Genomic DNA, 12125 nt, shown 5'->3' with positions numbered 1-12125 from the left:
ATGGAGTGGGCAGGAGGTGGACATGAACTTGGCCAAGCAGATAGTGCTTTCCCTAGAGTTTTCCACCCAGCACCGCAAGCAACTGGTCCTGGAGAAGAGGGTCAAGGAGCTTGAGCACGACAAGGAGTCACTGCAGAGTGACTTTGAGGCTGCCCAAGGGTCCGTAGACCTGATGAGGGATATGGTGGAAAAATCCAGGAAAGAGTACCTATCGCAGGTCTAAGAGACCATCAAGACTGAGATCTTGATGGGGCAAGCTGTCAATGCTCTGGACAGCGAAGTGGTGGAGCTGAGGAGCAAGGTAATCAACTTGGAGGTTGAGACTTCCTCCCTACGCCAACTGAACTCACAACTAGCGGGGGATCTCAAGTCTACCAAGGAGGAGGCCACTGATGGGGGGAAGAAACTTGAGAAGGCAGTGAACGAGCTTTCTGCGGTGAAGGTCGAGCTTGCCGAAGCAAAGGGCAAACTGGGAGAAGCTGCCTCTTCCATTGCTTCCCTCACCACTAAGAAGAACACGCCTTGGAAACTTCAAAGCAAAAGCTCGAAGCTGAGAACGCCGAACTTATGAACGTGGGTGCTGACGCCCTTGCTGATGGGTTCGAGTTGGCATTTGAGCAGATTCGTTGCGTTCTTCTAGATCTGGACCTTACGCAGTTCAGCATCTACCACGAAGTGGTAGATGGCAAGCTCATTCCTCCTTCTTGAGTTTTCTTTTTGTAATTTCATATTTCTGCACAATTCTTGTACTTGAAACTTGTATAGACCTTGGTGTGAATATATACTTGCTTCAGCTATATACTTGCACACAACTAACTATTAACTAGCTTAGGTTTAGCGCGATCTGTACTCTTTGATCTTGGCCTCTACCTTGATCACGACTAATAACTCCCTTTGCTTTGTCTTTAACAGTTCTTATGCACATCTTCGTACTAGATGACTGACTAGGCATAGTCTGTCTGCTTCGGCTTGTTGTGTAAGAACTTGTTTGGAAGAGCTTCCTCCGACAAGGCACTACGCACTAGCATATCCACCAACAACTCATCAGTCATCGTTCTTCGGTCTTCACCTTGCTTCTCTGTCGCTCTAGCGCTAAGTGCATAGAGGATTTTGACATCGATCGTCAGAGTTGATGCCTTGTTTTGGGGGAAGAAGAGTGTTTCTCGATAGCCCCTCTTATCTTCCCCAAGGTCATCGACCTTGGGCGGATCGGGTCGTTCTTTCCCTGCCTCACTCCTGGGGTGAGAAGGGTTTAAACTAAGAGCTTTACTGGGCCAATATTGGTATATGCCAAGTGGGCAAGGACGTTTGTCGAAATCCTTCCTTTCCCTCTCTTGGTCTTACTAGCACCCCTGGCTTTTAGAACCCTAGTCGCCTGCACTCACGCCTGGGGTGAGGAGGACTTAGATTAGCGCCCATACTCGCGCCTAGGGCGAATAAGGCCTAACCGATCACCTGCACTCGCGCCAGGGGCGAGGAGGATTTTAACTTGAAAACTCTCGCACACTTGATATGCTGATAATCTTTTCATTGGGTGGCCTCGTTAAAAACCCTCCTTAGGGAAAAGAGTGCCCCCTTATTTGTTCAACTGTTTTCAGTATATACACTGAGTGTGTCTTTAGCGCGAGAACGTGACTACTTTACTACTTAACTGAAATAAAATTTCAAATGGGTGGCGTTCCACGTTCTGGGGATTGCTCCTCCCTCCAGAGTTTCCAGCCGATAAGCTCCATTCTCCAATGCCTCAACCACTCTGTATGGACCTGTCCACTTTGGAGACAACTTGTTTTCCATCTCGTTCTAATGCGCCTTTCTCATCACCAGATCACCTTCCTGGAAACGCCTGAGCCTCACCTTGGAGTTGTGCCTCCGCTCTACTCTTCTCTTGACGGCTTCAGCACTAACTCTGGCTTCTTCTCGCACTTCGTCCAGTAGGTCGAGATTCACCTTTCGTTCTTCGTTGGATTCTTCGGCAATGAAATTCAAAAACCTGGGGGAGCTCTCCTGTATCTCCACGGGAATCATGGCATCTGTCCCGTAGACAAGGCTAAAGGGTGTCTCATGGGTGCTGGACTGTGGGGTGGTATGGTAGGACCATACGATTCTGGGGACCTCCTCTGCCCATTTTCCTTTAGCTTTCTCTAGTCTTCACTTCAGCCCCCTGAGTAGTACTCGGTTGGCTGACTCCACCTGTCCATTGGTTTGTGGGTGTTCCACCGAGGCGAAAACCTGTTGTATCTTTAACTCCTCGCACATCTTCCTTAGCTGATGACTTGCGAACTGGGTGCCATTGTCGGAGACCAGCCTCTTGGGTACTCCGAAACGACAGACAATGTTCTTCTAGACAAAGTGCTCGACTTTCTGTGCGGTGATGTGTGCGACTGGTTCTGCCTCCACCCACTCGGTGAAATACTCGATGGCCACGATGAGGAACTTCATCTGCCTTATCGCCAGGGGAAAAGGTCCAAGGATGTCGATTCCCCATGTGTGAAATGGCCACGGGCTATGGATGGACTTCAACTCCTCGGGAGGTGCCTTATGCCAATCTGCGTGAAGTTGACACTGTTTGCAACGTTGAGCATACCTCACGCAGTCTTCCTTCAGCGTTGGCCAGTAGTACCCTGCGCGGAGGATCCTACTTGCCAAAGCGCGACCACCTACATGACTTCCGCATACCCCTTCGTGTAGCTCTGACATAAGTCTAGTGCATTGCTCGCCATACACGCAGATCTGCACAGGATGAGAAAACCCAAATCTAAACAGGTTTCCATCAATGAAAGTAAACTTACTCGAGCTCCTCTTTATTCTTTTTGCCTCTGTCGGGTCAAGTGGGAGTACACCATCTTCTAAGTACAACTGGTACGGTGTTATCCACGTGTTGGGCTCCCTAACAGCGCAGACTTCCATCGCCTCATCGGTCTTTGCCGGTCGCGCTCTAACCCTCGGCGCTTTCAATGTCTCTTGAGTCAGTGAACGATGACCGATCGTCAGACGCTCCATCGATTTGTACACTTGAAGTACCTGGTTGTCTGACACGAACGCTCGCGGTACCTTCAAGGTCTCCTGAATGACGGTCCTCTGTTTTCCCCCCTTGCCTGAGCTGGCCAGCTTGGCAAGCAGGTCTGCTCTGGCATTTTTCTCTCTCGGGACATGAACTAGTTCAAACTCGGTGAAGGACGTCTTCAGGAGCTGTACGTATTCCAGGTAAGCTGCCATCTGGGGATCTTTCGCCTGGAACTCCCCTGTAACTTGCCCGGTGACTAGCAAAGAGTCACTCTTAGCAACCAGACTTCTTGCTCCCATTTCTCTTGCTAGCAACATTCCTGCGATCAGGGCTTCATACTCCGCCTGATTGTTGCTAGCCTTGAAGGCAAAGCGGAGGGACTGCTCGATCAGCACTCCGTTCGGGCCTTCCAAAATGACCCCAGCGCCGCTCCCCTGCTGATTGGAGGAGCCATCCACTGATAATACCCATCGGAAGTCTAAACCTTCTGAAGGTGTCGCGACTGACGACAGCTCGACCACAAAGTCGGCGAACACCTGCCCCTTTATCGGTCCTCGGGGCTCGTACTGAATGTCGAACTCTGACAATTCCACCGCCCACTTGACCATCCTTCCTGCTACGTCTGGTTTCTTTAGCACCTTTTGGATGGGCAAATCTGTCATTACCACTACTGTGAAGCTGTGGAAATAATGTCTGAGTCTTCTTCCTGAAAATACCACTGTCAGGGCAGCCTTCTCGAGGGCTTGGTACCTTGTTTCAGGGCCTTGCAATACCTTACTCACAAAGTACACAGGCTTCTGAACCTGATCTTGCTCTTGCACCAGGACTGAACTGACTGCTCTCTCCGTCATAGCAAAGTATAGACGAAGAGGGGTGCCCACTTGTGGTTTACGCAAGACCGGTGGGCTTGCCAGGTACTTCTTCAACTTGATGAAGGCCTCCTCGCACTCCTGCGTCCAAAGGAATCTGCTGTTGCGCTTAAGACACTGGAAGTACGGATGACCTTTCTCCCATCCTCCAGCGGACATAAACCGGGATAATGCTGCCAACCGACTGGTGAGTTGCTGCACCTCCTTCACCGTCAATGGACTCCTCATCGCCACGATTGCTGCGCACTTCTCTGGATTAGCTTCGATTCCACGCTCTGTCAGGAGGAAACCCAAGAACTTCCCAACCTCCACGCCAAAAATACATTTCTCAGGGTTGAGCTTCAACCTGTACTTGGCGATGGTGGTGAATAATTCCTCCAGATCGGCCACATGATGCTCCTTCTCTCGGGATGTGACCACCATGTCATCTACATATGCATGCACGTTCCTTCCAAGCATGGGCGAGAGCACCCTATCCATAAGTCGCTGGTAGGTAGCCCCCGCATTCTTTAGCTCGAACGGCATTACCTTGTAGCAGTAGCAAGACCGTTCAGTCATGAATGCGGTCTTGCATTCATCCCTGGGGTGCATTCTGATCTGGTTGTACCCTGAGAATGCATCCAAGAAACTGAGTAGCTTCCCCCCTAATGCGCTATCCACTAAAGCGTCTATACTGGGTAGAGGGTAGGAATCTTTGGGGCATGCCTTGTTGAGGTCAGTGAAGTCCACGCACATCCTCCACTTGTCGTTTGGCTTCTGAACCAGTACCACGTTCGCTAGCCACTCAGGGTACTGGATCTCCCTAATGTGCCCTGCGGCAAGGAGCTTTTGCGCTTCGTCGTGGATCACTTTCCTCTTTTCTTCGTTGAATTTCCTTCGCCTCTGACGCACAGGTCGAACTTTAGGATCCATCGACAGGTGGCAAAGGAAGTCAGGGTCGATTCCTGGCATGTCAGATGCTGACCATGCGAACGCGCCCATGTGCTTCTCGATCACCCCGACGATCAGCCTTCGTTCTTCTTCGCCGAGCGATCCTCCCAACTTGAACCTTTTCCCCCTTATATCTACTTCTACCCACCCCTCAGCTGGGTGGGGTCTTGCCTCGCTGGCGATGACCGCCCTCGCGATCCCTGACTCGCGAGGAGTGATCATGCCCTCCTCCTCCGCTTCCACCTGAGTTACCTGGGAGCCCCCCAGCGTAGCAGCCTCCATCTCCTGATCGCCATGCGTTCCCCTAACCACCGATCGCTCTTCGAGCACACCTAGTGGTGGTGTTGAGGTGACATGGCATATGCTCCTCTTCTGCCTGAGGTTGTTCACATAACAGCGTCTAGCCTCAGCCTGATCTGACTTGATGGTTATTACGGTCCCCTCCATCGACGGCAGCTTCAGCTTCATGTGCCTCGTCGATGGCACTGCACCCAACCTATTGAGTGTTGGCCTTCCCAGCAAGATGTTGTACTCAGAAGGGGCGTTCACCACCAAGTACCTTATCTTTTCGGTGCGGGCTGTTGTTCCATCGGTGAACGTCGTCCTCAACTCAATGTACCCCCGCACCTCTACCTGATCCCCTGCAAAGTCGTAAAGACACTTGGTATACGGCCTTAGTTGATCGGGGGACAGCTGCAACTTGTTGAACGTCGGCCAGAACATGACGTCTGCTGAGCTCCCTTGATCTACGAGCACTCTGTGCACTCGCCTTCCTGCTGTGATGAGGGAGATGACCACAGGATCGTTGTCGTGCGGTAAAACGTCCCGTAGATCAGCTTTCTTGAAAGTGATGTCTACCTCGGGGAAATGGCCCTCGTCCACCGAGTCCACGGCCATAACCGATCGAGCATACCTTCTTCTTTGTGATGCGGTGCACCCCCCACCGGAGAAGCCTCCCGCAATCGTTTGCACCTCCCCGTGCACAGGGATTTCATGCTGCTGTTCTCCTGCCTGAGCCCCCGATGCGCGATCACCCTGCGCCTCCCGCAGGTAATCTGCCAGGAACCCAGACTTTACCAACTCCGCCAGCTGGTGTCCCAAGGCCAAGCAGGAGTGGAGTGTGTGGCCAAAGGTTTGGTGAAACTCACACCACTCGTTCTTCTTCCTCCCAAGTACCTTATCTGTCTTCTCTGGTACTCGGAGTCTTGCAGCTATGGCAGGAAGGGCGATCAGATCCGCCAACCCTACCATGAAATCGTATCTTGGGGGTGCATTATTCTCCCTCGCACGCCCCCTGCCCTGGTCCTTCCTGGGTGCATAAGGACGAGGTTTCCCCTGCACCTTCTTTCCCTCCTTTGCCTCATGCACCCTCGTGTGCTGTTGTTGCTTCCCCTGTCCTCCACGCGGCTTCAGTGGTGCAGCACTTCCTCTTTTCTCAGAAACCTCTGTCTCTGCTACTATGTGCGCCACCGCGCGTCGCCGGATCTCCGCAAAGGTGCTGGGATGGCTCCTGATGAGCGACTCACTGAAGGGACCAGGCAACACTCCCTTCTTAAACGCATGCCCCAGCATATCCTCGTCCTTACTGGGCAATCTAACCACTTGTGCTCCGTAGCGGTTGAGGTAGTCTTTCAGCGACTCACCTTGATATTGGCGTACATCGAACAGATCGTACGACACCACTGAAGGTGCTCTGTTAACAATGTATTGCTCAGTGAAAAGCTTCGAAAACTGATGGAAGGACGTGATATGACCCTCTGGCAGACTCACGAACCATTCCATGGCGATTCCACTCAATGTACTCATGAACATCTTGCAGTACACGGCATCTGAGCCCCCAGACAACATCATCTGAGTGTGGAACGCCGTCAGGTGCGCTTCTGGATCTTCTACCCCCGTGAACGACGCCTTCACTCCCACCAGGTTGGGAGGCACCACGGTTTGCATGATTTCAGGGAAGAATGGCATAGGGAACGCTCTCGGAGGCGATGGTGGCATCGACATCCCTTCTTCAACTGCGCGTTCCTTCTGCACCTGTAACGTCCTTCTCAGCTCCTCATTAACGCGATTCAGCTCATCATTCCTGCTCTGCGATCCAGCTAACTCCGCCTGCATCTTCTCTTGTTCAGCTCTCGACGCTGCGACATTGTCCTGCAGCGCACGCATCATCTCCAGGACCTGCGCCATTGTCACAGCTCCTTCCTCAACAGATGGCGCAGGTGATGTTTGTCTTGTTCTCCTCATTTTCTCAGCAAAAACTCAGCAAAAAACTCAGCAAAAACTTTGAGAAACTTCAGAAACTTTGGTGTGGATGGGACCACGATTCACAGGGCCCCACGGTGGGCGCCAAATGATCCTGTCGCCAACTCTAGCGTGGAGGAATTGCTTTGTCGCTTCCTTACCCCGCCTATGCAACTGTGCTATCTGCAAGAATGCCCTTAGAACCTTCTCCGGGAACTTCAAATGCAACCTGCAAAACACATAGACGGCGCCTCTAGCGGCCGTTTGCACTCCGACGATCAAGTTAGGTCACAGAACCACCAACAAAAATAATCTCACTCAATCTCTTTCTGATTCTACTTTTTCTCTCTCTCTGTGTCTGTGCCTAACAGAATTCCGTTGCGCTATTCTCTGCGTGTGTCAGAATTCTGTTATGCTATTGTGCGAAAACGTACCACAATGAGTAAAGACGTGGGTGTCTGTGTTTTCTGTGTGTACCTTTCACGACGCGGAGTGCACCTTTATCTTGGTCGCGCCCCTCTCAGATGGTGACACGTGGAGGCATGCAACTCACATCTAACCGTACACGTGCCACTACCTGAAGGGCTCTAGCGCATCTCTTTGTGCGCCTAAGTTATTCCCTTGCGGGGTAACTTAGCGCGTTTCTTCCATCTGGGTGAATCGCACACTCCCAGGAGAACGCCAGGTGTGGCTGGACTGGGCACACTCACCAAACATTGCTCTCTGCATAAACGATTTCCCCTTCACGATGTCATGCACGTAATGGGTTAAGAGAGTCACCAATCACTGACTGGTTTACTAACTCCCTCAGGCCACTCTCGTGCACGATTCTACCGACGAGCAGCTCCTCTTTCTCTGAGATATGATCTTGCAAAGTCCATGCGTAACACTCTCGTTGGGAATCTCAGTCCCAGTTTAACTACGTGTAACACGAAACCCCGATGACCATGCACCCGATCACTGATCGGTGCTCTATTGCTTCTCGCGTTCTCCCCCGGGTGTTTATCTTGGAACTGATCTGTCGGTGGCCACTCGGTTACTGACCACCGATCACCGTATTGGGTGATCTCCTCCCTGATTTCTCTGCACGTGATCCACGTGCCACCCTGCGAGTGGTCCACGTGGTTATCTACTGCTGACGTCATCGACTACCGATGACCGATCGGATCACAATCACATGAAGATCAAGACATTCAAGACAATAAAATCAATCAAAGAACTCAAATTAGTTTGCCATGATTACTGCAGAATTATGCAGAAAAAAGTGCCTAATATAAGAAAAATCCAATTTATTTATGCAAATATTTTGTAGGTAACAGTCAAAATCCGTAGGTAAATTAGCATTACCTACGGATTTTGTTCCATAGGTAATATGGGCGTAAGTAAGTTACCTACAGACAATATGTCCGTAAGTAACAAAAACAGTAGTTATCCACCAACTTCATTCCGTAAGTAATACCCATCAACTCCATTCCGTAGGTAATGTGTCCACAGGTAATTCAATATACCTTATTTTAAAAATTTAATTATTATTTGAATTTATTTTGTTATTCTCAATTAATATTTACAAATATTATTTTATGCCAATTTTTATAATTATTATTGACAATTATTATATATGTAACGACAATTATAATTAAAGTTAGAACTAAACTACAATTGGTGGGACTCAAAGCCAAGTCCCTTGAGAAATATCCAAAGAAACTTTAATCATTAAATATTATTAATTATTAAATATTATTAGTATTATTAAATATTTTTAGTATTTTTAAATATTTTATTAAATATTATTATTATTATTAAATATTATTAATATTATTAAATATTATTAATATTATTAAATATTATTAATATTATTAAATATTATTAATATTATTAAATATTATTAAATATTATTAATATTATTAAATATTATTAATATTATTAAATATTATTAATATTATTAAATATTATTAATATTATTAAATATTATTAATATTATTAAATATTATTAATATTATTAAATATTATAAATATTATTAAATATTATTAATTTTATTAAATATTATTCATATTATTAAATATTCTTAATATTATTATTTATTATTAAATATTCTTAAATATTATTAATATTATTAAATATTCTTAAATATTCTTAAATATTCTTAATATTATTAAATATTATAAATAGTGTTAATATTATTAATATTATAAATAATATTAATTTTATGAATATTTTTATTAATAGTATTTATATTATTAATGTTATTATTACTAATATTATTAATTTTTTTATATTATTAATATCATTAATATTACTAATACTATTATTATTATTATTATTAATATTTTTCATATTATTCATATAATACTAATTATATTATTTATATTATTATATTAATATTATTAATTTTATAATATTAATAATATGTATACTTATTAATTATGATTATTATTATTTATGAATATTAATTAGGATTTTATAATTATTCATATTATAATAGTATTTTTAATATTATGTATATAATTATTATGATAATAGTTGGTAAGTAATAGAGATCCGTGGATGATAGTTCGTAAATAATAGAGATTTGTGAGTAATAATTAGTAGATAATAGAGATTCGTGAATAAAAGTTGATAGGTAATAAGATCCGTGGATAATAGTTGGTAAGTAATGCTGAATTTATCCTACGGCTTCAGATTCGTAGATAAATATCCATAAATAATATTAATTTTTTTTAATAGTGTAAAAAATGCCAAAATACTGCTCCCGAGGGTTCCATGTTTGAACTCTAGTGCTGCCACACAGGAACATGAGTCCTTCATCATCCCAACATGACTCCTTATATATTGAATTAGTATCTTTGCTAATAAAAAAACTAAATCAAAAGTAACTCATTTTAAAAAAAATAATTATAATATATAAATAATAAATTATTCTTAACATCAATAAAAAAAATCTTAAATCATTTCAAAGAAAAATAGTTCTCTCAACAATGATCGAGAAAATCCTAATTATTGAGAAATAATATAAACCTATTTATTAAAAAAATAACTATAAGTGATATTAGTTTGAATATAACACCAACTTACATCAATAAAAAATAATCTAAGTCAACATTAATCAGAAAAAAAAATGTTTGAACAAATCAATTTCTTACAATTCAAGTGAATTTTAATATTCTCTAATTTTAAGTAATTTAATTTCTTTTAAATTTTAGAATTTTAATTTTTAAAATTTCTTATCTAAATATATATTTTATCATGAAATATTTCAATTTTCTTAAGTGATTTAAAAATTTACTAGGGTTGAAAAGGTTTGGCTATCCATTAATTACTTAAAAAATTATGATATAAAATTCATGATCAAGGAGTACCCACAGTCTCACATTAGTGATTATACCTTATTTTATAATCAATTCTTAATTCTCAGCAAGAGAGAAATAAGTGTGAAAGATTATTGATTTACAAAGGATAACTATAAGGAGTTATAATGAAAGATAATTTTGGTATATTAACAAGAAACAATTAAATTTTGTTGGCATTTTCATAATGTGACGGATTTCTGACAGAATTTATATTTTTCGTCAATTATAACCCAAATTTAGCAATGGAATAATCACTAGCTAGTCAATGTTATTTAGAGAGAATATTTCCTTATAAATTTGTATTTTTCTTATAGTGAAAGTTTGACTAGTCTCAGCTAATTCAATCATAAGATTGAAATATCAAATTTGTTAGCAAAAGTTGACGTTTATGGGAATGTAAGTAAGAGAGTTTCTAGTACTGTTTCTTTTAATTGAATTTGACTAACAAATGATAACACCCTTAAAGAAAATGAATCTTTTTAGCATTTAGAATCATACTAATTTAAGAGGAAGAAGATTAAAGAAAGTGGGGGCACAATTTTGATTAATCACGTAGTTCGTGGAGTCAATACTAATGAAAGAAAGTTAAATGGGAAGCAAGAGATAAAGCTTAACAAAAGTTAATATGGAGAATCCTACAAATAGAAAATCAAATAGGAAGTGAAAAATAATTCCATTAATTAGACATGATGAAAAGATAAATGTTATAAGTAGTTCTTAACATTAGAGTGTAATTTGATATCTCCACTTACACTACTAATGATATAAATTTATTCTAATATCATACTCTTTATCTCAAAACATTTTACTTTATGTAAAATGGTTTAAAAGTTACCGACTATAGTTATTTTCTCTTCAGTGCTTTATATTAATTACTAATTACTTAACTATGCTCGGGTCCGCTTGGCTTGACATCGGTCCGGGCATGCTTGGCTCTACATTGTCCAGGTCCCAATCGACTCGACATAGATTCAGGCCCGCTCCACTCAACATCGATTCGAGCCCGTTCGACTCGACATTGACTTGAGCCCGGGAGACTCGACATTGGCTCGGGCTGGCTCCACTCAGTATCAGCTCGGGCCCAATCGACTCAACATCGGCCTGAGCCCGGGAGACTCGACATCGGTTCGGGCCTGTTCGGCTCGACATTCGCCAGGGCCCAATTGACATGATATCGACTCGGGTCCGCTCCACTCGACATCGACCTAGGCCCGTTTGGCTTGACATCGACCCGAGCCCGGAAGACTCGACAATGGCTCAGGCTCGGTCGACTCGACATTAACTCGGGCCCAATCGACTCAACATCGACTCGGGCCCGGGAGACTCGACATTGACCCGGGCCCGTTCGGCTCAACATCGGCCCGGGCCCGGGAGACTCGACAATGGCTTGGGCCCGCTCGGCTCGACATTGGCCCAGGTCCAATAGACTGGACATCGACCAGTGCCCGCTCCACTCGACATTGGCCATGGCCAAGAGACTCGACTTTGGCCCTGGCCTAGGAGACTCGACATTGGCCCAGGCTTGTTCAGCTCGACATCGGCCCGGGCCCGTTCGGCTTGACATCGGCCCGGGCTTGCTCAGCTCGACATTGGTCTGGCTCGTTCGGCTCGACATCGACGTGGACCCGACGACTCGACATTAGCCCAGGCTTGCCTGACTCGATATCGGCCTAGGCCAGCTCGCTTGACATCGACCCGGTCCAGCTCGACTCAACATCGACTCGGGCCAGCTT

The 12125-nt window shown here is 44.4% G+C and overlaps 1 protein-coding gene across 1 annotated transcript; it reads right to left on the bottom strand.

The window, feature by feature from the left end:
- Positions 1–944: 944 nt before the first annotated feature.
- LOC137834143 (uncharacterized) lies at positions 945–6990 on the bottom strand. The gene is made up of 4 exons (XM_068642207.1): positions 4481–6990; positions 3472–4345; positions 2585–2730; positions 945–1236 (listed from the first exon to the last, which is right to left on the bottom strand). Exons 1-4 carry the CDS (start codon positions 6988–6990, stop codon positions 945–947), a joined length of 3822 nt encoding a protein of 1273 aa, XP_068498308.1.
- Between the last annotated feature and the right edge of the window lie 5135 nt (positions 6991–12125).

This window comes from Phaseolus vulgaris, chromosome 5, assembly GCF_000499845.2.
Source record: "Phaseolus vulgaris cultivar G19833 chromosome 5, P. vulgaris v2.0, whole genome shotgun sequence".
NCBI lineage: Eukaryota > Viridiplantae > Streptophyta > Magnoliopsida > Fabales > Fabaceae > Phaseolus > Phaseolus vulgaris.
This window is presented reverse-complemented; position numbering and strand designations above follow the sequence as displayed.